General features: G+C 42.8%; 1 protein-coding gene and 1 long non-coding RNA gene across 6 annotated transcripts; one reads left to right on the forward strand and one right to left on the reverse strand.

Moving 5' to 3' along the window:
- Positions 1–24,687, reverse strand: PTGR1 (prostaglandin reductase 1). Of its 4 annotated transcripts, none has more exons than XM_008513378.2 (10): positions 24,322–24,687; positions 22,763–22,878; positions 21,284–21,329; positions 20,309–20,365; positions 17,218–17,385; positions 13,836–13,953; positions 10,347–10,502; positions 7,075–7,183; positions 3,651–3,769; positions 1–638 (listed from the first exon to the last, which is right to left on the reverse strand). In XM_008513378.2, exons 2-10 carry the CDS (start codon positions 22,866–22,868, stop codon positions 528–530), a joined length of 990 nt encoding a protein of 329 aa, XP_008511600.1. In that variant the 5' UTR covers positions 22,869–22,878; positions 24,322–24,687; the 3' UTR covers positions 1–527. The 4 variants fall into 4 exon arrangements, with proteins under 4 accessions (XP_008511600.1, XP_008511610.1, XP_070451135.1 ...); XM_008513388.2 differs by having other exon boundaries at positions 22,763–22,875; positions 24,322–24,681; XM_070595034.1 differs by lacking the exon at positions 24,322–24,687 and adding an exon at positions 24,018–24,319 and having other exon boundaries at positions 22,763–22,875.
- LOC139079576 (uncharacterized) lies at positions 23,481–25,172 on the forward strand. 2 transcript variants are annotated; one of them, XR_011533296.1, is made up of 2 exons: positions 23,481–23,681; positions 23,793–25,172. It is a non-coding gene; the product is annotated as an uncharacterized lncRNA (long non-coding RNA). The 2 variants fall into 2 exon arrangements; XR_011533297.1 differs by having other exon boundaries at positions 23,523–23,681; positions 24,027–25,172.
- The last annotated feature ends 154 nt before the right edge of the window (positions 25,173–25,326 follow it).

The following is a 25,326-nucleotide window of genomic DNA, read 5'->3' on the forward strand; positions in this document are numbered from 1 at the left end:
TACCACTTAAATGTATTTTATTAGGTTGATCAAACTCATTACAATTACTATTTCTTACATACTGAAGGCAGTATACATTTTTTTATTAAGGTTATGAAAGTTAACAACCTTGTGAAATTACAGTTGTACATCATTATTAGTCATGTTATAGGTACACCACTTCACCCCTAGTGCCCTCCCCCCAACCCCCTTTCCCCTATCAGTATATGTTTTTAGAAAATGGTTAAAAAGAAATTAATCATCCAAATAATCTCCAGATTCCATGTGCCTTTTTTTTTAAGATTGGCCCTGAGCAAACATCTGTTGCCAATCTTTTTTTTTCCTTCTCCCCAAAGCCCCCCAGTACATAGGTATATATCTTAGTTGTAGGTCCTTCTAGTTCTTTGTGGGGTGCCACCTCAGCATGGCTTGATGAGTGGTCCTAGTTCCACGCCCAGGATCCGAACCAGCGAAACCCTGGGCCGCCAAAGCAGAGCACCCGAACTTAACCACTCAGCCACAGGGCTGGCCCCTGATATGCCACTTTTTTATGCCTTCACTATTGCTTTCCCCAAATTTTCCCCTTTCAGCATTCCCATAAATGCAGCTGGCATGTTTTCAAATCCTTCAGTGATGTGTTCATGGTACTGGATTTTACCCTGTATTAAAACAACAACAAATATAATAGATTAATTACATATTCTGCATGATACACTCTTCTCATCCTCGCAACAAATTTATCAGGTACATCATGGGACACTTGGAACTATAAGATGGTAGCCCTGTCCTCCGTGAGCTTATAGTCATTTTGGGGGCACAGTCACATACACAGTGTACGTAACATTACAAAGTACACACAAGAAGGATTTAATAATAGGCGTCAGATCACTGTATAACAATAGGAGAAATGTCACAAGGGAAAGTGATTAAGCAATTTCTAAGTAAATTGTGTGGAAAAGGTTAATAATGTAATGATCTTATAAGAGGTGGAAGTCGAGGGAGAAAGGGGTATCCTTCCAGGGTATTTATTATCTCTTTTAATCCTTCCAGTAGCCCAATAAGGTAGCACCGTTGCCTCCATTTGACCACTGAAGAGGCAGAGCCCGTTCAGGAAATGTAAATACCCTTGCAGTCTAATCATTGCTCTTCCCTTCAAGCCAAGATTCTTTCAACACGTGTTTAACATTCATTTAAGAGCATGGGAGGGAAGGGCTCATTCAGAGAGGAAGGCTTTTCATTTCTCTTTCTCCCACAAGGCACAGTCTGCTAAGTGGAACTAATTTACATTTTCAAGTTTGTTCTTTTGAAGGAGTCTTATGTGGAGACCTGTGTTACCTGATACCATTTTTTCCTAACGTTTCCCAGTGATGGTTTGGTACCATTATGGATTTATGGAGGGACTATTTGCTTGAGGTCACTCAACTAGTAAGTAGGGAAGCTGGGATTTGAATCCCTCACTCGAAAGCCCCAGCTCATTCGTACTCTTGAAGAGGCAAAGAACCTGGAAAGTGTCAAAAGCTATAACCCAGTTTAAAGGTCAAAGCAGAGCATGAAAATATAAAATGTTAATAATATGAAAAATTAGAGTATAGAACACAGGGTATGGGAACTCTTTACCATCTAATTTTTCTGTAAATTTAAAACTATTCTAAAATAAAAAGTGTATTTAAAAAAGGGAGGGATGAGGAAAAAAAAAAGCAGATGAGAGAGAAATTAGAGTGGCTCACTAGTTACTTAAAACAAAATTATAATTAGGTTCACTTTGTCAGAAGGAAGCAGTAGGGACACCAGCCCAGTGGTTTCTTGTTGTCAGCTGTGGTCACAGAGGGTCTAGATTCGATTTCACCAACAGGGACAAAGAGGCTACACACTGGGAACTTAAAAACCATTCAGCTCTTCCCAGCTCTCCAAATCCAGCACAAATCCAGCACTCCAAGTGTTAGACTGGGAAAAATGCCAAGCTCCAGTGCCTGCCAGTGGAGCAATCTATTTCTTTGAATTGGGAAATGATCATAAAGCCAGGAATTAGGAAGTGTGATACCACTTTTCCCCTCTGAAACTAAAATAATGCACTTTGGTTATTCAGATTTCTGCTGACTGAAACTCTACATGGTGTGAGGTGGGAAAAAGATCACAACGCAGGAGAAAAGGGTTGGCTTCCTCCTCTGATCTAAAGCCATGGCTGTAAACACCTGGAAGAGTCACCGCACAAACAGATGCCCCTCTAACATTCATTCATTCAACGATATTCATCTAGTGCCCACACTGATTCAGACACTGTTCTGGGTGGGGATATGTCAGAAAACATTGCTGCCCTCGGGGAGGTTACATTCTCATGGGAGGGCGATGGGTGATAGATATAATAAATAAGTGAATTGTGGTATATATTATGTTAAAAGATGATAATTTCTATAAATTAAAGTAAGGAGGATCAAGAATGAAGGGGGGGTTGCAAATGTAAAAAAAAGGATCATTTAAAAAGTTGCCTCCTTCAGAAGACACTTTTTTAGCAAAGATTGAAGGAGGTGAGAGAACTAAGGCAGCCACAGCGCAGGTGGCGGGTGGGAGGAGGGATTGGGCAGAGTGAGAAAGGGGGTGAACACTAAGAAATGAAATTAGAGAGGTAAGGGGGGCCAGATCGTGGATAGCCGTGAAGGTTATTATAAGCACTTTGGATCTACTCTAAGTGAAACAGGGAGCTTTCCAGGGTTTTGAGCATAAGAATGACAAGGTTTGATTTATGCTATGTGTTGGGAATTGTCTGCAGAAGCGCAGAGGTGGGAAGCCAGACAGAGGCCACTGCAACATCCAGGCAAGACGAGACAGTGGTCCAGAGCAGGGTGGTAACCATGGAGGTGGGAGAAGTGGTCAGATTCCATATGTATTTTGAAAGTTGAGGCACAGAACTTCCTGACAAATGAGACATGGCTATGAGAGAAAGAAAGGAATCAAAGACGGTGTCAAGGTTTTTGGATTGAGCAACTAGAAGGGTAGAGTTGCCATAACTGAGATGGTGAGGTCTGTATATGAAGCCAGTTTGGCAGGAAAGATGAAGACATATTTAGTTTTTGACATGCTAAGTCGGAGATGCGTATTACACATCCAAGTGCGGCTGTTGAGCAGTCCAGAGCTCAGAACAGAGGGCCGGGCTGGAGACAGTTAGGAGCTGTCAGCATACTAGTGACATTTAAAGCCAAGAGCCTGGATGGGCCAACTAAGGGCTAGAGAGCAAGTGAATAGAGAAGAAACAGGCCCAGTGACCATGCCTTGGGACACTCTGTTAGGAACCTGGAGAGAAGAAAAGAAGCTGGCAGAGGAGTCTGACGAGGACCAACCAGTGAGGAAAACCAAAGTGTACCAAAAGAGTCAGATGCTCCCCACAGCCAAGTGAGGCTAAGAATTGACCACTGGAGTTCACAATGGGAGGGACATCGGCGACCTTGAGAAAAGCAATTTTGGTGGCATGGCAACAGTGCAAAAGCCTGCTATGTGGGTTTAAGAAAGAGTGGGAAGAGAGGAACTGCAGACAGTAAGTGTAGACACTTGTAGGAATTTTGTTATAATGGGTGCAGTGAGATGGCCCTGTACTTGCAGTGGAAATGGAGTCAACAGCATCAAAAGGGAATAAGATCTCGTGCGCAATTGCAGGGAGTGGCTCGGGAGCCCCTTACCTCCAAGACCCATTTCAGCAAGTCTTTCAGAGCCTTCTCGCGGACTTCTCCTTGCCAGGTGGTGACGATGAACCCTTCCATGCGGAGTTGCTGATAGATCATATTCTCTGGGGGTGGGCCTGTGAAGAGGAGGGCACATTTGGGCAACAGGGTCCAGGGTGGTAGCCATGGTGAAAACATGAGCAGTGCAAGTCGCGTCCCTGTCCTCCTAGTGCCTCCTTTTCCATTTCCTCCACTCTTTTCTGATCCATGGGGCTGCCCACAAATCAACACGCACTCTGTGGTAGGCAGAATAATGGCCCCCAAAGATGTCCATGCCCTAATTCCCAGAACCTGTGAGTATCTTACCTTACATGGCAAAAGGGACTTTGCGGATAGGATTAAGTTAAGAACCTTCAGATGGGGAGATTGTTCTGTATTATACAGGTGGGCCCAATATAATCACAAAAGTCCTTGTAAGGGAAAGAGGGATGCAGAAAAGTCAGTCATGAAAAAGTACATGATGATGGAAGTAGAGAGCATAGAGAGAGAGAGAGTTGAAGATCTTATACTGCTGGCTTTGAAGATGGAGGAGGGGGCCATGAGCCAAGGAAGGCAGGCAGCCTCTAGAAGCTGGAAAAGGTAAGAAAAGAGACTCTCCTGTTGAGTCTTCAGAAACAATACAGCCCTGCCGCTCAATTCTAGACTTTTGACCTCCAGAAGAGTAAGTCAATAAATCTGTGTTGTTTTTTTCTTTTTTTTTTAAAGATTTTTTATTTTTTTCCTTTTTCTCCCCAAACCCCCCAGTACATAGTTGTATATTCTTAGCTGTGGGTCCTTCTAGTTGTGGCATGTGGGATGCCGCCTCAGTGTGGCCTGATGAGCAGTGCCATGTCCCCGCCCAGGATTCGAACCGCCGAAGCACTGGGCCGCCTGCAGCAGAACGCAGGAACTTGGCCACGGGGCCGGCCCCAAATCTGTGTTGTTTTAAGCCACTAAACTGGTGGTAATTTGTTAGAACAGCAATAGGAAACTAACACACGCTCAGAGTCCTTGCACCGACCGGGCAGCCAGGGAATGTTCATCCCTCATGAGCCAGAAGCAAAGCCCACCAGAAACTTCCCAAACAGTTCTGTGGAAGAGAAAGAGGTCTGAACATGTGAAAATGGTTCTGTGCTACTCAAGGATGAATACCCTGATATTCCCAATACTTCGCATGTTCTTCTTTATGGTTTAAAGCAGTCGCTCTATGGCATAAACCTGACTTTTCTGCATCCCTCTTTCCCTTATTTCCCTTCTGTTCTGTTCTCAAAGCAGATGCAAAACTAGCGTGCACCCCTGGCCTAAGAGCCAGTAAGAGAGAAGAGATCAAGAGGCTCAGCAACTCCCACACCTGCCCCGGCCCTCGCCATTTCAGGATATCAAGAGTTAGCCTGTGGGGGCCGGCCCCATGGCTGAATGGTTAAGTTTGTGCACTCTGCTTCGGTGGCCCAGGGTTTTGCTGGTTCGAATCCTGGGCGTGGACGTGGCACTGCTCATCAAGCCATGCTGAGGCAGCATCCCACATAACACAACTAGAAGGACCCACAACTAAAAAATACACAACTATGTACCAGGGGGCTTTGAAAGAGGAAAAATAAAATCTTAAAAAAAAAAAAGTAACATTAGCAGTCAGAAAAGTGGGGCTTCTTTTGGTCTTGAACCAATAGAAACTGAGGCAAGATAAGTGGGACGTGAGTGACATAAGAGAGTGACACATCTAAATGCTAGATTGGTCTTCCAGAAAGAGTGCTTCTTCAGACAACCCACACCAACCATATCTCTCTTTGCTTTTGGGGCTAAGGATTGAATCCTCATTTCCTCCTCTTGGAGGAGGAGGCAGGATTGTTTCTGAGCTTGTCCACCCCGATGGGAGTGCGGGTTTCTTTACTGAGAGCAAAAAACAAACGTGGCATTAAGGTTGGGGAAATAATTACTTGCCTCTGAGCTACCCTACCAGTGAAATATGTTAGCATTTCTGGAGATCAGAGCCAGGGCAGAATCCCATCTGATTACAATGGGATGGACATGGCCAGCTGACGTCTCAAAGACCTATCTGAGCAGCTGAACTTCCAAAGACTAATTGCTAAAAAGACCGGATCAAGTTACTATAGCCAAAATATTTGGCTCTACCTAACTGGACTGCAGTCAAGAAAATGTATCCTGGAGCTTTGCTCAATTGGCAGGCAAAAGATTTCCCATGATTCTAGCTTAGCATCAATTAGAAAAATATAGGGAAAAAGAGTTCCTAACAGTAAGATTGCCAAGTGCGTCTGGAGTTTTCTTCTGGGAGAAGGTAGCGTCTTGGATTTTTCACAGCCCAAGAGGGGATCTACAAGTTGTCCTTCCTTCAGCCCCTTCCACCCTCACCCACCTGTCTTGGTGCAACTGTGGGAGGGCTAGAAGGTTTCATTCCCATGAGTCAAGCCCATCACAGGATGAATAACCAATTTGTTTATGGTTGCCTAGATCCTGATGATAAACTGGAAGATTCCCTTTTTGTTCTTCCTTCTCCCCTTTTTGGATCACAGGTAAATCTGTTGTCTCACCAACAGCTACAATTTCTGCACAGAATTGTAGCAGAAAAGGACTCTGTATGAGGAGTTTGGAAGACCTGTCTTTGTTTTGGGTTTGTTGCTATTAGGATTTGAAGAGTCTCTGGTCCTCTCAGCCATTCATCTCCCCATCTGTAAATTAAGAGGCCTGTGCAACCTCTCTCAGAGGACTGGGGTTTAATGAATATAGTTCTCTAGTTGGTGCTGCTTTTGGGCGTCTGTGGTTGTGGAGGTGGGAAGGGGTGGTCTTGGCAAAGGAGAGGGGAGGAGGGGGGATGGAGGGAACGGCAGGGCACGGGAGAAACAAAAGAAGGACAATCAAGGAATGGAGGGGAAATGCACACTCCTTTCTTTTTTAGTGGAAATTGTCAGTTTGGTGAGGCCCAGATGCCCTGCTGCTCTAGGAAGCACTGCCCACGACTGTCTGAAGGAAACGGCAGCCTGTTTTTTCCTTCACCCACATGGTCACCTTCTACCCATCCCCCACACCACCAGCAATATCCCAAATATCCTGAAGAACCAGCCAGACCAAGGTGTTCTGTTTCTTAATCAAATCATGGCTATCTTTTACAACATTGCCGAAAACAATAAGTAAAAACTAAAACTTCTAATAACTGTAAGTGTTTCTTCCATATTTTCAGATCCTGTTATTTCTCTGTATCAAAATCTAATATAAGATGATTTAGCACAAATATATAACATTATATATTATTATTTTAATAAATACTATTTCATCAAGAATATCAGGAAATCTTTTAAATATCTTGATAGTCATTGGCCTATACCCTATCTGCAAATCTTCTCCTTGTCCAGTCTTCCCACATCTGTGACCATGTGCATGTGCTCATTACCTGGGGGAAGTTCGCCAGTACGGTTATATGTAGAGATGGCCCCACATATGGCAATTCTTCCGAATTTCTTCATCTGGCAGATAACAGTGTTTGAAAACACTCCACCTACCTAAACAGACAAGCCAAAAAAACCAAAAACACTTTAGTCCCGTGGCTAGTGGTTAAGTTTGGCACACTCCATTTTGGCAGCCTAGGTTCGGTTCCCGGGCATGGACCTACACCACTTGTCTGTCGGTGGCCATGCTATCATGGCAGCTCACATACAAAAAAAGGAAGATTGGCAATAGATGTTACCTCAGGGTGACTCTTCCTCAGCAAAAAAGAACCGAAAATACAAACCTTAAATAATATAACAGTAGAAGATTCAGGAGAATCATTGAGTGACAATTATCATTTCACAATAATTGTTTTAGCAGCAGCACCACTAATTAGCACAACAGAGCAGAAAATTGCATTTGGAGAAAGATCTTAGAAACTGAGCATTTCCATTTGACTGGAGGGACATACATTATATAACTTATAAATTTTACTTTGTTATATTTTGGGGTTCTCTGATCAATTCAGTAATCTCACTGCCTTATCTAAAAGTATGGAAAAATACTCAAGAGGCATTTAAAGAACAAAATTGCAGGACACATTTTCCAATTTCAAAAACTGACTACAAAGCTATATTCATCAAGACAGTGTGAGAACAGAAATGTAGATCAATAGAACTGAATTGAGAGTCCAAAAATAAACCCTTACATTTACAGTCAACTGATTTTCAACAAGAGTGCCAAGACAATTCAATAGGAGAAAAAAATAGTCTTTTTGACAAATATTGCAGAACAAATGGATATCCATATGGAAAAGAATGAAATTGCACCCCTCCCTTACACTGTGCACAACAATTAAAATGTACCATAGACCCAAATGTAAGAGCTAAAACTATAAAACTCTTAGAAGAAAACACAGGACTAAATCTTTGTGACCTTGGGTTAGGCATAGCCTTCTTAGACATGACCCAAAAGCCCAAGCAACTAAAGAGAAAACAAATTGGACTTCATCAAAATTTAAAACTTTTGTGCTCCAAAGGACACCATCAAGAAAGTGAAAGACAACTCACAGAATAGGAGAAAATATTTGCAGACCATATACAGTTGATCCTCGTTATTAGTGTATTCCATATTTGCAAATTGGACTACTTGCTAAAATTTATTTATGACCCCCAAATCAGTATTCACAGAGCTCTCCTTGGTCATTTGCAGACATGCACAGAGCAGTGAAAGAGACACAAAGTTCTCAGCCAAGGTCAGACAAAGCCATGGCTCTGCCTTCTTTGTGAAGCTCTCATACAGAGATTACCAGTAGGGGGCAGTGCAGAGTGGCTCAAGAAGCTCCCACTTTGGGGCCAGTTGGATGGGGTATGAATCCCAGCTCTGGGAGGATTAGTTAGTGGGGCGCCTCAGGCAAATTACTTAACACTTCTGAACTTCATTTTCTCTTTTGTTAAATATAGAAAATAGAAGTTACCAGGAGGAGTGGTTTTTAGGATTTAAGATTGTAATCTATGTGAAATATGTGCATATATATACATACTTGCCCTAGGAGCAATGGTTCAGTGTTTGTGGTGACTTTATAGAATGTAACTACCAGGAATACTGAGAATTGACTATATCTGATAAGGGACTTGTATGCAGAATATATAAAGAACTCGTGGGGCCGCCCCGTGGCTGAGTGGTTAAGTTTCCGCGCTGCGCTTCAGCAGCCCAGGGTTTCACTGGTTTGGATCCTGAGCACAGACCTAGCACTGCTCATCAGGCCATGCTGGGTGGCATCCCACGTGGCAGAACTAGAAGGACCTACAACTAGAATATACAACTATGTAGTGGGGGGCTTTGGGGAAAAGAAGAAAAGAGAGAGAAAAAAAAAAACTCTTATAGCTCAACAAATTACCCAGTTGAAAAATGGGCAAAGAATTTGAATAGACTTTCTTCAAAGAAGACATACAAATGGCCAATAAGCACATGAAAAGATGCTCAATATCATTAGCCATTAGGGAAATGCAAATCAAAACCACGGTGATACATCACTTCAAACCCTCTAGGATAGCCATAATGAAAACAACATGGGGCCGGCCCTGTGGCCGAGTGGTTAAGTTCGCGCGCTCCGCTTCAGTAGCTCAGGGTTTCCCCGGTTCGGATCCTGGGCGCAGACATGGCACCACTCATCAGACCATGCTGAGGTAGCTTCCCACATGCCACAACTAGAAGGACCCACAACTAAAAGTATACAACTATGTACTGGGGAGCTTTGGAAAGAAGAAGGAAAAGTAAAAATCTTAAAAAAAAAAAAAGAAAACAGATAGTAAGTGTTGGTGAGGATGTGGGGAAATTGGAATTCTCATACATTGCTGGTGAGAATGTCAAATAATATCTTGAGGACTGCAAAACAGTTTGGCAGTTGCTCAAAATGTTAAATACAGAGTTACATATGACCCAGCAATTCCACTTGTAGGTGTATACCCAAGAGAGATGAAAACACATGTCCACACAAAAACTTGTACATGAATGTTCATAGCAGCATTATACACAATAGCCAAGAAGTATAAATGACTCCAATGCCCACCAACTGATGAATGGATAAATAAAAAGTGATATATCCATACAATGGAACATTATTTGACCATAAAAAGGAATGAAGTATTGATACATTCTACAACATAGATGAACCTAGAAAACAAGCTGAGTGTAAGAAGCTAGTCACAAAAGACCACTTCTGGGGGAAGTGGGGAGTGACTGCTAAGGAGTACAGCATTTCTTTTGGGGATGATGAAAATGTTCTAAAATTGGTTGGAGTGATGGTTGTACAATTCTGTGACTATACAAAAAACCATTGAATTCTATACTTTAAATGAGTGAATTAATTCAATAAAACTTTTTTTAAAAAAGACATATGCGCTTTCTTCATATATTTTATTTATTTATTTTTTATTTTCTTTTTCTGCTTTTTCTCCCCAAATCCCTCCAATACATAGTTGTATATTTTAGTTGTGGGTCCTTCCAGCTGTCCCATGTGGGACACCACCTCAGCGTGGCCTGATGAGCTGTGCCATGTCTGTGCCCAGGATCCGAACCAGTGAAACCCTGGGCTGCTGAAGCGGAGCGCGCGAACTTAACCACTCAGCCATGCGGCCGGCCCCTCTTCATATATTTTAGATGGAAACGCCAGAAGTATATTCCTTTTAGAGTACTTTGTTAGTAAATCAGATATTAAGTACAATTTGTACTTACGTTATCAAAATAACAATCATATCCATCAGGAGAGGCTTTTTTCAAAGTTTCTTCCAAAGACTCGACTTTCTTGTAGTTAAAGGCAACATCAAATCCAATCTTTTTAAGGTAGGCAACCTTTTCGTCAGACCCTGCTGCTCCAACAACTTTGCAGCCCTAAATGAGGAGAAAAATGGAAACCATTTATAAGCCACATGCATGGACCAACTCCACCCTCCTAGTCTAGAATGGTCAGGTTCCCCAGGAACACCCTCCTGGGTGCTGAACCACATATAGGAGGATACCATAATGGGTCAACAGGCCCCAGAGGTGAAATTAGTCCCTGAACTAGCCTACAACCCAACCATAACTTCACCTTCCTTTGAATACCCAATAGATCCCGCCTATGTTTGTGTGGTTTATAGTTCGTTTCAACCTGCTGGCTTGACAACCTATTCATTGGACTCTTATTTTAGTTTTGGGCTTCTCTTCCCTTGCAATGACTTGTGTGCTATCTGTGGGTGCAGTGGTTCTTGACTATAATTTTGGCTCAGTTCTGGAACTCTCATATCAGACAGCCCTCCTGGTAACTGTCTCCTTATTCTTTGATTTGGCCTAAAGCATTGGACTAGATGCTGCCTAATCATAGAGGAACTGGAGAGCCTTCTGAAAAACACTTTCAGGAGGAGACTAGAGATTGTATTGGTACATAGAAAGCAGCTCTTCAGAAAGCTCTGATATTATTGAAAGCTCTGAATGTATTGTGAAGACCAGAATGTGAGCCACTGTGCACTTTCAATTGGGGAGAGACCTTTGGGTTCATGCATGTATCTGCAAACAATGGCTGCCAGATACTTTTTCCATTCGTACATGATCCAAGAAAAAATTTTGCAAAAGCTCCATCCTTTGTCCTGTTTTCCTTCTAACCTTATGCTCACATAGGATGATCTCATTTACTCTTACGACCTCACTGTCACCTTCATGCAGACGATTCCCTCATCTGTTAACTCCAGCCATGCCTCTCTCCTGAGTTCCCAATTAGTATTTCCAATAACCTATGAGAGTCGTCACTTGGATCGCCTGAGGGACCTGATAATCAGTGTGTCTAAAATGGAATGTACTTTCCTTGCTTCTTACTTCTTATTCCTCTTCTATTCTCTGTTTTAGTAAATGATACCACCCAGTTATCCAAACCTGAAAAATGTGGGTCATAGGAGATGCTTTCCTTTCTCTCACTATCCACATCCAATCACCAGGTTTTATTCTTTTTTAATTTTTTTTTTTTTAAAGATTTTATTTTTTTTGCTTTTTCTCCCCAAAGCCCCCCGGTACATAGTTGTATATTCTTCGTTGTGGGTCCTTCTAGTTGTGGCATGTGGGACGCTGCCTCAGCATGGTCTGATGAGCAGTGCCATGTCCGCGCCCAGGATTCGAACCAACGAAACACTGGGCCGCCTGCAGCAGAGCGCGCGAACTCAACCACTCGGCCACGGGGCCAGCCCCCCTTTTTTAATTTTTTTACTGAGGTCAAATTGGTATATAACATTGTAGAAGTTTCAGGTGTACATCTGCATAATTTGATATCTGTATACACTACAAAATGATCACCAAAGCTCTAGTTACCATCCATCACCACACACTTGACCCCTTTCACCCAGTTCGCCCACCCTGAACCGCTTTCCCCTCTGGTAACCACCAATCTGTTCTCTGTATCTATGAGTTCATTTTGTCTCATTTGTTTGTTTTGTTTCTTTTTAGATTCCACATGAGTGAAATCATACAGTATGTGTCTTTCTCAGTCTGACTTATTTCACTTGGTATAATACCCTCAAGCAGGTTTTATTTATTTATTTTTTGCTGAGGAAGATTCTCCCTGAGTTAACATTTATTGCCAATCTTCCTCTTTTTGCTTGAGGAAGATTTGCCCTGAGCTAACATCTGTGCCAACTTCCTCTATTTTGTATGTGGAATGCTGCTACAGCATGGCTGCTGATGAGTGGTGTAGGTCTGTATCCGGGAACTGAACCTGGGCCACCGAAGTGGAATGTGCCAAACTTAACCACTAGGCCATGGGGCCAGCCCCAAAGCAGATTTTATTCTTTTCTACTGTATATTTTAAAATCCTGGCTCTGATCTCCACACTCCACTGTCAGTGCATGACAATTTTCATCTGAATTATTCTAAGAGCCTCCTAATTGGACATCTTGTTTCTAGTATTGTGTCCCTAGAAACTATTCTCCTAGCAAGGTCAAAGGGATTTCTCTAAAATGCAAAACTAATCACATCACTGCTTTAAGGAGTAAGCACAAACTTCTTATCATGGCAGTCTCCAGTGGAGTTTCTAAAAGAATAGGTTTAAGGGTAAGTCCTATCAAACTTTTGAAATAAAAATCACTTCTAGTTTTAATAAAACATTTAAAATTTCAATCTTGGAAATATTACTAATTCATTTTGTAAGTCTAGCATAACCCAAAGCCAAACACTGGGTGAGTTCAGAACAAAAAACTTTAAACCAAACTCGCCTATGAATATAGATGCAAAAATTCCATTTAAATTGTTATCAAATCCAAAGGGATAAATCCATAATATACCATAGGTAAATAAAGCTTACTCCAGGAATGCTAGAATGGAAAACTAATGTAATTCATTAACTGCAAAGTTAACTTATAAATGCTGAAATGGCATTTGATAAAATTCAACATCTATTCCTATGTATTAATTTACTTATTGAAATAAATTCTCCCTGCAGCCTCTATGGTAGCCTCATCTCTTATTTGTATTCCAAGTTCCCAGTAGCACTGGAGACCAGCCCGAAGCCTTGGCTGTTGGTTGTAGCCCTGTACTCATCTGTATTCCTCCTATCTTTTCCTAGGAACTTCGTCCTGAATCCTGCATCCCAGCCTCTGGCAAAAGATCAGCCAAACCAGACTGCCACTATGTGATACGTCCTGCCCACGTCTGAGCTGCCTGCTGCCGTGTACCCTCACCATCAGATCAGATCTCTTCAGCACAGGCACCTGCCCAAATCAGAGCCAACTTTTCTGTGCCCTGGGTACCTCCCAGGGGTTAGTTCCCAAGCCATGGCCCCACTGCTCTGGGCTGACTGCAACAGCCTTTGTAGTGGGGCCATGTGGGTGATGACTCTCTTTGGCTGATCTCAAGTCCCTCCTTCTATGGTTGGTGGTAATCATGAAGGAAGGAGATTAAGCTGTAGCAAGAAATGTGCAGTAAGAACTCTGAAAATAGTTACTGCTTCCAAACTCACTACTCTAGACAGAGGCCATTTCTGGCTTGATACCTGCAATGTTATCAAATAATGTTCAGGTCATGTTTGCTAGACCATTTTCCTCATTCTCCCCATTTCTCAATCATTCCCAGTCTCCGACTTCTAAACAAGATCCACTAGAGTAAACTCTCTGAGGCTACGGAAGGTTGGCTGTGTTCACTGTGGCATTTCCAGTGCACACTGTGGGTGCCGGTACATGTTTGTTACTGGAGGAAGACACTTACCTTCAGCTTAGCTATCTGTCCCACAACAGAGCCCACTGCTCCCGCTGCTGCATTAACCATCACTGTTTCTCCACCCTTCACACCACAGATTTCAAGTAGGCCAAAGTAGGCTGTTAGGCTGAGGGAAGAAAATTAAGGACATGTGGATACATTTATAGCTTTCTCCTATAAATCATTCAGATATACCCTGAAGGCCTTCTCAGTAGCCCAGTGCCATGGGTCCAGGTAAAAGACAGAAAATACAGGAAATGAATATTGCCAACCACTAATAGTCCACCTCCTCTTTCCCTACCCCTAGATAGGAATAAAGATGGTGGGAACTAGGGAGGGATGGAGAGTTGGCTGGAAAGGGGCTACCCCAGGCCAAGTCTCAGGGGCAAAAGAAGATAGGTTTCTCCCTAAATTTTAGGGATCCAAGAATAGAGAACTTGTGCCTCATTCCCATTTAAGTCCTAGGGAGATGGTGAGCTTCATGGGGAAAGCCTCCACGTCATCATGGTGCCAGAGCCACAGAGCAGGTATAATGTATGAGGTATCCAGGCATGAGAGGGTCAGAGAGAAACACCTTGAGTTTTCCATGGCTCCAAAGTGGTATGGAAGAACTTCTGAAATTTCCCCATCTCAGCCCAAGTGAGAGGTCGAAGTTAACCTGCAGGGAAAGAACTCCCAGGCCTGCAAAGATGCAGCTCAGACAGTGCTGATGGGGACTCGGTGAAGAAAGCACCACACCCCAGTGGACTGCCAGGCTGGAAGGGGGTGTGGCTGAGGACTCAGTGGGGAAAGTCACACTTTGAACAGAAGACCAGCATAAGACTAAGATCAAGATCAAGAAGTCGTGCCCCTTCTTCTGACACTGAATTTGTGTTAGCCCTCGGAGCTTTTACATGAACCCTAGAGAGAAGAAAAAGGAAATTCCGAGTTTTAAACCTGAAATGATCCGAGAAATCACTGCGTTTAACTGAGGTTTTATTTACTCTGCCAGTCGAGATGAGGGCTTGAGATAGAAATGAAGTACAGTAGTAGAAAAATTTTAAGTTACGTTTTTGCACTCCTGAGTCCGAGCCCATGAAATCTATATCCATTATGGCGATTAGTAAGCCACTTGCAAAAATTCAGACAACGTCGTGTAAAGTTATTTCTATATAAAACAGAAACTACATGTTGGCATAACTTAAGCTTCCTCAGCCTCTGACTGTATTTGGGGGCCCATTAGAGTTGGGCATTGACGGGAAGGCGGTGAAAGGCACAGACAGCACCTTTTCTGAGGAGCCAAATATTGAATATTCCCTTAATGCAGTTTTTTTCAAAAGATGGATGGAGCACCACCTGCGTCAGAATCACCTGAAGTTTTATTAAAAACTTAGATTCCTAGGCCCCACCTCAGACCCACTGATTCAGAAATACTAGGATGCACAAATCCGAATTTTAATGAGACTCTAGGTGATTCTCATGAATACAAGCAACTGAGAACCAGCACCTTAATGAATGTTGATACCAGAGTGTGCTAGGCAAGTTAACCTAACTCCAAAAGAGAAGCAGAAGGTACACTTTCTGATTGTGTCCTTCCACCCACAATAACCAGTATCCCTTCTCCCTCAATCTCCCTTCTAGATATTTCCAGAGTCAACTTTTAATTAGACATAATGAACTAAGATACACAAGGCCTTTCCCAAACATTACCTCTTTTTAAAAATAAAATAGAGTTAAGATGGAGAAGCCAATGGTAAAGAAATCCTAGAGGGAAAATTAAAGGTACACTTTGGACTAAGTGGAACTTGATAGAATCAACAGGTTGGAGAGCAAAACACGTGAACTCTTTGAGCTTAACTGAGAAAGCAGAGGTCCCTGGTGAAGGAAAGAATGCAATACTTTGGGGGGAACATTAAATCTTTGGAGTCTGAACAGCTGAAAGACACCCTAGGTTTCAAGGTTCAACTTCTTTCAAAGTCTATAGCAGAAGTTCCAGCATTCTTGAAGGGTTGACCCATCCCATTGGTAAGTGGCTCATAACGGCAGGAATTCTCAAAGGATGGGTGGTGTGTTGTTGGAGGCTAGTAACATGGCAAAACTCCTCCCCTCAGTCATTGGGAAACCACTCAATGGTGTAAAGCTGATGGTTTGGAGTGGGAGTACAGTCCTTAGGGGCTCGGAAGAGATGAGTGAGAAATATACACACAAATGAATAAATTACCCTCTGTTACAGGATTCAAATCTAATATTTTACAAACTATTTTCTCCCCACCTAAGTCACGGGAGACTTGCTCCGAGGTTTCCTCATGTCTACGTTCATGCCCATGCTCCTACACTTGGCTCACAATTTACAGAGAGTGATGGGACAGCAGAGTGGGAGGGAGACCTCTCATTGAGAGGGTACAGGCAGGCAGGAAAGACCAGCAAGTGCTGTAAGACTGCTTAGTGCTCACTAATTGAATGTAAGACGGTGTTAAGTATCCTCTAATTTCACAATGTTGTCTCTTGGCTGTGGCAATTCTGAGGAGTTCAAATTCTGAGTGCAATATGAACTTGGGGTGTATGGGACTGGTGTTTGCTAGAGGCTGATTGTTTGGGGTGTATATTTCCATCTCATTGTTTAGAAGTCTTTCAAAGTGGGAAAAAGAAAGGGAAAAGGAGAATGGGAAGAAGGAAGGAAGGAATAAAAAGATCACACAACTTAGAGAAAGAAAGGAAATAAATGAATTCTAGGCTAGGAAAGTTTTGGGGACTCCAAAAGGAATTCAATCAACCTTGCTTCTCCAGGACATAAAAGGAAACTTGAGGTCCAAAGTGCAGCTGGGAGCTGGAGAGCAGACACAGCAGGAACTGACCACGAGTCTTCCTGAGGGATAAGGCCAAGAGACTCTTGAGTATTTTACTGTGCCAAGCTGAGTGACTGAACTTGTGACTCATCTCAGTTATTTAAACTTCAGATCCCCTTACACCTCAGGAAACGCAGATGTGAATAGGCAAAGGTGAGGAATGAGGGACGTATAGAAAGGTCAAAGTAGTCAACTCTCTTTCTCATTTTAAACTCTCAAATGGAGACAGAGATGTGTGAGGAGTGAAGCCAAGCCCTTTCCATCGAGAAGAGGAGCTGGTTCCTTTCTGTTGCTATTTGCCAGCTACTTGAGAGGGATCGTGCCGCATGCTGCTTCTCACGGGCACTTTCTTTTTGTACCTGAGGGTGTGTGACCTGATTTTCCTTCAGTGCCAAGGCCAACCGTAGTCTACTCTTCTTCCCTTCCTAGTCCCACCATCTTCTCTAATCAGCCCCTGAGCCTATAATATCTGAAGTCTCTTCTTGTTGACCAAGTTCTGGACAAACCATTTTGGAAAACCAGAATGTCAGGCATTCAAACAAATGAAATATACCCACGAAACTCACCCTGGCATGCCAACTGTTCCCAGAGCCAAAGACAGTGGTAACGTGTCTGGCCAACCTGTAGGCAGCTTTTCCAGTGCTTTTCCATCAGAAATGGAATGCATTGTCCAGCCTGAATGGGCCAGTACAATAGTTCCTGTTGGAAAGGCTGAGTTTTGACTTTCCACAACTCTGAAAGATAAAGCACATTGAGACATGCGAACCCTCTTCCCTTTCAAGGGAGTCAGGATGGTGTATGGTTAATGTACACAAAACGGCATTGAAGTTGACAGTCCATGATTGAGTACCGTACTGCATCTCTCCATCTTAATTCTTAGCCATTGGTATCTCCTTCTCCTTGAGAAAATATATGAGCCAACAGAGAAGAATTCTGTCAATTGGTCCAGCATTTGTCCCTATTCTCATTCACTTTTCTCTAATCAAGAGGTGTTCATCTTCTGGCTCAAGGTACCCTGAATACCAGCCTCTTCAGTTCCTCAGGGACCATCTTCCTCTCTCTGAATCTTTAACATTTTCCTCTTGACTATCCCTTTCCCTCAGTAAATAAAGGAACCACCTCCTCCTTCTCTCTTCTTCCTTTTACAGCCAAACTTCTTCACTTGATGACCCAATGCAACCTGTCTTCCACCCCCACTAGTCTACTAAGGTCACAACGACCCCCTGGTGCAAAATCTAGTGTACCAGCATCATTCATTATCTGACTTTACCTTTCTATTGTACTCAACCCCGTGGGTCACCCAAAACTCTTCCCCACTGGTTTCCAGCATACTGATTTCTCCAGGCTTTTTGCTTCCCCCTTTTTCTAAGCTGCTCCTTTTCTGTCTCATTTGCTGATTCTTTCTTCCATCATCTCCCACTCTTACCTTTTTTTACTGTCTTCCTCCAGACCATAAAGTTATATAACACACATTTATTTTAGCAAATTAAAAACATATAAAATAAAAATAGCAGTTCTAATACCACAATACAAAGATAACTGCTAATATTTTGGTGTATTTTATGGCAATCTTGATATATTTTTAAGTCTAAATTATATGTATTTACATAATCAAAGTAATTTTATGTGTTTTGTAACCTTATTTTTCTCTCTCAACATTATACTAGTCTATATAAGTTATACTTTTTTTCCATGTTGGTAAGAATCCTTCAAAAACTGTAATGAATTTACATTATTCCCCTATTATTAGACATTTAGGTTATTTCCAGTATTTTTCCTAGTGTAAATTATACTTCAATTAATATTCATAAATATGAATTTATTATTTCTTTAGGTAATAGTTCTATAAATGGAATTACTAGGTCAAAGGATATTAAAACATTCGTAACTCTGGCTGCATATTGCCACATTCCTTTCTAGAAGATTATGCCAACTTCTGCCTCCACCCTTAATGTATGATTGTATCACAAAATTTGCATCACAAGGTATTATCTTTAAAAAAATAAAACTTTGCCAACTCAGCAAACATAAATATATGCTCATTTCTTTGATTCTTAGCAAGAAATGTGTAAGGCCTATACAAAGAAAATTGGTAATGGCCCATAAGACAAAAATGGGTAAGTGGAGAGATATACCTTGTGCTTGGAGAAAAACATTGTAAAGAAATCAGTTCACTCTAAATGAATCTATAAAGTCATCAAAATCCCAATAAAAATTCAAATAAGATTTCACTAAATGGTATTATAACTTGCTAGTCAGTTGGACATAAACACTTCAGTCCTTATTCCAAAATAAAAATTAAATGACTCCAAGATTTAAATGTAAAAATTACAGTATAAAATACTAGAAGGAAACATGAATAAATATTTTAGCCATTTTGGAGGGGAGAATGCCTTTCTTATCATGTAATGAAACCAAGATGTCATAATTACTAATATTAATAATTTTATCACATAAAAACTTTAAATTAGGATTGGGCACAGGAGAAAGATAAACAAAGACCCAAATATTGGCAACACTAATATTCCTAACACACAAGGAGCTTTTACAAATCAATATAAAAGATGAAAAGACCTAAAGGAAAAAGGCAAGGCACATAAACAGCTAATTCAGAGAAGAAAACTGCTAATGAATTTACAAAAAGAATGTGAACATCACTAATAATGAAAGAAATTCAAATTAAACTAAGCATGAAGTATCAACATATTCATCTCAGATTTCCAAGATTGATGGTAAGCAATGGGCATATAGGTATGAGAGAAACAGGTTCTTTAATACCCTACTGGTGGGAGTGGATACTCATACAATCTTTCTGAAGAGCAATTTATCATCATCTCTTCACATTAAAAAATGTGCATCTTACCTACACGACTGACAAACAATAATGTACCACTGAAATTTCACAAGGTTGTAAACTATCATAATCTCAATAAAAAGTTAAAAAAAAATGTGCATCTTCTTTGACCTAGAATTTATACTTCTGAGAATTCAATGTAAAGAAACATTCATCCAAGTGGGCAAAGAATACACAGAGACATGCAGATAGATGCATACATAGTCTTTGCAGAACTATTCGTAGTAGAAAAAAATTGGAAACAGTTGTTATCAGAAGTAGATTAATTAAATGGCAGATAAGAATGAAATAATCTGCAGCCATTAAAAGGTAGGTAGTATACTTATATACTGTCAACCAAAGATATCCATCACATAGTAAGCGAGAAAAAGCAATTTGCTGAAGGGCATTTAATCCCATTAAAAATTATACATATTAGTATGCATACTGAACAACTTTTGAAATAATAATACATTAACAACAGTCATCTCCAAGGTTCAGATGATGGAGGAACTTTCAGTTTCCAAGATATAAATTTTTATTTTATTTGAATTTTTACCATAATCATGACCTGGATGAATACAATTTTTTTAGTAATTAAAAGTAAGGATAGCAAAATGAAGTTGACATGATGACAATTTCACACCCTTCCGTCCCTGAATTAGTCAGGAAGGGGTCAGACTTCCCAAGTTATTTCCAAGGTCAGACAGTGCGTGAACCACGTGGGCTGAAGAAATTGTAGGAGCAATGGACAGAGAGCGGGCCCAGCAGGAGGTAAACGGAAGACATATTTTCCAAGCACTGGAACAAATGGAAATAACTACCTGGCCACTTGTTGCCCCATCATCACATCACCCTCCTTCAATTTTGTCGCCGCTATTCTGAAAAACAAAAAGCAAAAAACAAAATTCCATTCTTAATACATAATAGCATCTGGGAAAAACGGTCTTGAGTTTCGAACCAAACAGAAAACTGCTGGGGAAGTGTGCACAGAAACAAAACCAGACACAGGAGGGCAGAACAACTGGTGAAATGTGGGAGGAAGGCTGTTATAGTTCTGCTCTGTAACCCCAAAGAAGCATTCTGAGAGAACTTTTCTATAAAATGAACATGAGAATCTTTCCATCATGCTCATTGTGGATGAGCTTCTACCAGTGACTTTAAGAACATAACCCAGACACTGCTGGGTACTTGTTACCCAAAACACTAGCCACACAAAAAGAAATGCTAGTTAACATTTTAAAACATATTTTTCACTTTAGATTTGAATCTAGCAATCAGTTATGAAAAAAAAAGATTTAAAAGAACAATGGCTATATTATTTACCTAGGCAAAAAATTACTGAGAAATTAGTGGCCCATGAAAGCTTTTCTTCCCTCCCCTTGTTTACTGAATACACACATTTGAGTCAACTGCATATTACCTAAATTAAAAGGATACAGGTAAACGGAAGGCAAGAAAATCTAATTCTGGTCTTAGCATCTTCCTCTACCCAAATATTTGCCAGTAGTGAAGTGGACACATTGGAGTTTGGCTTCTTTTTTCTTTTACTTTTTTGGGAAGCAATTCCGGTGAGCAATGAGAGGCAAATTGTGCACATTAAGATAGGAGATGGTTGTAAAATAAAGAGGCGAGGGAGTCCCTCCCCAAGCTTCTCAGACCTTTGCCTGCAAGAGATGAGCATCCATGAATCCCATCACTGATACCAAAATGGGAGAAATGAGTGTTTTGAATCAGACTGACTACTTCAAAATAGGGTCCAAAACACAACATAAGAATCTTTAGGAGGAAAATAATACCTCATGTAAGGATCCACGGTGAGGAACAAAGCTTCCAGCAAGACCTCTACAAAATAAAGCATTCAACAGGCAATTAGAAACTGAGGGCCTGGTGCCTTGTCTTTGGCATTCTAAATAAACACAGGCAATCCTTCTGCTTCAGGATTGCCCTTTTGTTTGTGCTTTCTATTGAAGAGACAAGAAGGGCTCTCATTTTTGGCTTATCCTAGTTAATAACAATAATATTACATTATTATTATTATTATTTACTCAGCACTCACTCCATGCTTTACATGGATTATGTCATATGATATTCTCAACAATTATTCTTTCCATTTTATTTAAGCTTAGGTTAAGTAACTTGCCCAGGGCCACATTTGTAACTACTATGTTACAGTGCTCACATAATGTTTCATCACAAGCCCCAGTTAGTATTAAAAAATACACGCATTTTGCTGGAGTGACTCTGATGCATGCATTCTCTGGAATTTTGAGTCCAAGTCCTGGCTACCTCAACTTAGATGGGGCCCATAACTGCCATGCTTCTTGATTGCATGCCCTTTTCTCAAAGCTTACCTACCTGTAAACACCCCTTACAGATACCCCTTATAATGTGCTCTACAAAGCTAATCTCCAAACATGTTATGGGGTGTGTTGCTATTTCTTTCCCTTAGATTTCTTTAGGTTTATCTTGTCCCCCCATCTCCCCGAAGTGGACGGGAGGCTCCTCAGTGACGAATGAGGGGTTTTCCCTCCTTGTCTGCTCACAGGGATATTCTGAGCTGTGCACAGCTGCTAGGCAGTGCTTACCCCACTGTCATCATCGGGCTACCAGGACAGAGGGGAAACCCTCCCCGTGGTCTGGTGAAAATCATGAAGAACTGCACCCAAGGATGAGTTTCAATAACCAAGAAAAGCAGAGGGATCCCCCAACATGACATCCAGGCTTCACACAGACAATCTTGAAAACGTCTTTGCGGCAGATTGCAAAATGGCCACAAATACCTCCCATCCCTGTGTGCGGGCCTCTTTGCCACTCCTTCCATCAAGAAGTCTATTTGTTACCCCTTGAATCTGGGCTTGGCTATGTGACTTGCTTTGACATGACATATTAGCAAACATGATACAAGCAGGAGCTTGAAAAGTGCTTGCACATTGGACTTGCCAGTTCCTGCTGCTCCATATCCATGAGACCACTGTGGAAACAAAGCTCAAACTAGCTTGCTAGAAAGGCCACATAGAGGAGAACTGAGACATGCATCTCAGTAGAAAGTCTGCTAACCACTAGACATGTAAGTGATGCCCATCCTAGATTAACTATTGAGCCCAGGTGAGAGCTACAGAAGAACCATCAACTTAACCCAGTCCAAACTGCCAATCCACAGAATTGTGAACTAATAAATGATTGATCAAAGTCATTAAATTTGGGGGTAGCTTGTTATGTAGCAAAATCTAACTGATACAGTCTCTTCCAACTCAAATCTTATGAGTATGACTTACCTCCATTTTTTAAGGGTGGGAGTTCAACTGTCTTCAACTCAAAGTTACTATTAGTAGGGCTGCCTTCAAAGTGCTTCTTCAGGATCCAGGTCTTAGCATGAACCATCCTGAAGCTTCTAGAACACAGTAAACAGGTAGTCAACTGCCGTGAAGTGACTGGATTATTATGGCTCCCTAGTGGAGGCCATACGGGACTGAAAACAGAGAGCAGTGTCTACCCATCATCTACTTCTCATCATTATCATTGAACATCAATCACATTTATTTTGTATTCGGTGTGTTTCTGTTGCTGTGTTAAGCATTTCATATGCATCCTTTGATTTTATCCTCATAACTTCACTATACGATAGGCATTATTATCATTGCTGGTGTGCAGTGTGCAGAAGAGAAAACTGAGGCTTCCTCAGAAATCTCCAAGACCAAGGAAAATGTGAACCGATATAGAAATGCTTCCCAGCCACCGCTAGGGTTTCTGGAGGGAACTAAACAGCAACCTGGCGTGCAAATATTTCGTTTCTCTCTTCACGTGAAGCAAATCCTAAGAAAAAGTGTTAAACACAAAGAGTCGAATAGAAGACCACGCACATCTTTCAGTCGCGTTCTAAGGCAGTCTCAGGAACACCTGAACACCACCGGGGGGGGGGGGGGGGGGGCGCTGCTGCTCTACCCCATTCCAGGCACGAGTCTTCTTTGGCACCAGAGCGGAAATCAAGGATTTGTTTGAGCTTGACCTTACTCCCACATAGAACCAAGACCGGATGATTCCGGCTGCCCTGAGCACATTTGTCTGGGTCAGCACATTTTGCTGGGACTGATCTTCCCCACATCACATGGGAGCTGTGCCTTCCCCACGAGCTAAGAGGCTATAAACACGACCGCAGGCGCCGGCGATTTTACTCTGTCTAGGGACCAGAGGCAGGTAAGAGGAATAATTATAACTTGGAATGGGCACTTCTGCTTTGCAAGGGAACAGTCAGGGGCGGTCCGATCCGCAGCCACGCTGTTCCTTCTTGTCTCTTTTCCCAAAAAGGTAAGCCGCTGCGAATTCTGAACTCGCCACAAGTCCAGAAGCCCCCATGAAAAGGGGTCGCCGCAGAAGCAGGCGCGGTTCAGGGAGCGGCCCCCCGATCAGAGGACGGGGGCCAGGTGCGGTGCCTGGCGCAGGCACACTCGCCCCCAGCTCCCGCCTCCTCGCCCCGCCCGCCTCCGTGCCCTTTAACCGAATTCAGACCCCGACTTTCTTCTCCTTCCCTACTTGTCCCAGTTTTGCAGTCCCGCAAGTTCCGTGGCTTAGCCGCCTCCCCGGTGCAGGCAGCCCTGTCGTGCGGCCGAAATGCAGCCAGGCCACGCTCTTCCCTCCAGCACCCGTCTCCGATCTCTCCAAGAACCTGCAGGGCCCGGCAGGCATGAATCGGGACACCTGCTTCCAAGTTTCCTCCAGTGCAAGACCCAGACGGTATTCAGCCCATGGAGAGGGAGAGGAACGCGCACGCGCTCCGCAAGAGGGGAGTCTGGAAACTCAGCGGGAAAGACTCGTGGGGTTGGGAATGTTTACTTACAAGAGTTCGTGGAATCCACCAGCTAGAGAAAGCGGCTGGAATTGCGCAGCACAGTGCCAGGGGCGGAGATTTATTTCCTGCCGCTGAGGGTGCGGCTTCCCCGGGGGCGGAGCTGCCCGGACCCCGAGCGGTCACCGAGGGAAAACCAGGGTCGGAGGAGTGTGTGTGTGCGTGTGTGTACAAGGTGCTTCCGGTAGTAAAAGCCCCCATCGGAGCCCCGCCGGGGCGGTACGGACCCTGCACCAGCTTCCTCACTGGGAACGTGGCGGAAAGATGCTGCGTGGGAGTACCAGCGGTGGCTCACCGCCCAGGCAGGGAAGAGCCAAAGCCAGGGCCGCTGCCCGGCTCTGGTTCAAGGCTGCCTTTGGTCCCGGGCTCCTCCTTTGCCGGGCAGTTCGTCCGGCGTCCACGCCTCCACCCCCGTGCCCGGGTGCTGGCCCCCTGTCCGCCCGTCCCCGCTCTCACTGGTGAACACCTCTTTACCTTTCACGAGCCACTTCAAACGTCGCCTCTTCTGTAAGTCCTTCTCAGACTTTCCCAGGTGGGAGTGAGCGCTCCTGCAGCTGAGGCGCCTCCCGCCATCCCAGCCTTGCCACATCCCGCCCTTGGCACGGCCTTCCCGGCTCGGGGAGGAGAGGTGGTCCCCGGAGGGGTTGTGTGCAAAGCGGAGGTGCTGGTTTTAGACTACCCTGGTTCGAAGCCTGCGTCCCCCACTTCCTAGTGGTGCAGTTTTGAGTGAGTTACGTGATCTCTTCCTACCTCAGTTCACTCATCTGCAAGATGGGGATAAGAATACTGCTTTATGAAAATTAAATGTCTTTTTGAAGAATAAAATGAGTTAATAAACACCAGCTCTCAGTAACAATCTTTTGACCTCCCCACTGGCCCTAAGTCAGTCCCAGGCATCTAACACGGTCTCCAACTCCTAGCGCAATCCTTGTCAATTGTGTAATGTAAGTAATGAAGCAACGCGAAGATGTTTAAAGAACTTGAAAACGTCCCCTT

This window comes from Equus przewalskii, chromosome 26 (assembly GCF_037783145.1).
Source record: "Equus przewalskii isolate Varuska chromosome 26, EquPr2, whole genome shotgun sequence".
In the NCBI taxonomy this organism is placed as follows: Eukaryota; Metazoa; Chordata; class Mammalia; order Perissodactyla; family Equidae; genus Equus; species Equus przewalskii.

Bases quoted from the DNA above. Each gene is read 5' to 3' on its own strand.
- PTGR1 (XM_008513378.2), bottom strand. From the start codon at position 22,868: ATGGTTCATGCTAAGACCTGGATCCTGAAGAAGCACTTTGAAGGCAGC. The intron at 21,330-22,762 runs GTAAGTCATACT...TTTATTTTGTAG, and splicing joins CCCACCCTTAAAAAATGGAG to AGGTCTTGCTGGAAGCTTTG. The intron at 13,954-17,217 runs GTGAGTTTCGTG...TTCTTCCCTCAG, and splicing joins GGAACAGTTGGCATGCCAGG to CCTAACAGCCTACTTTGGCC.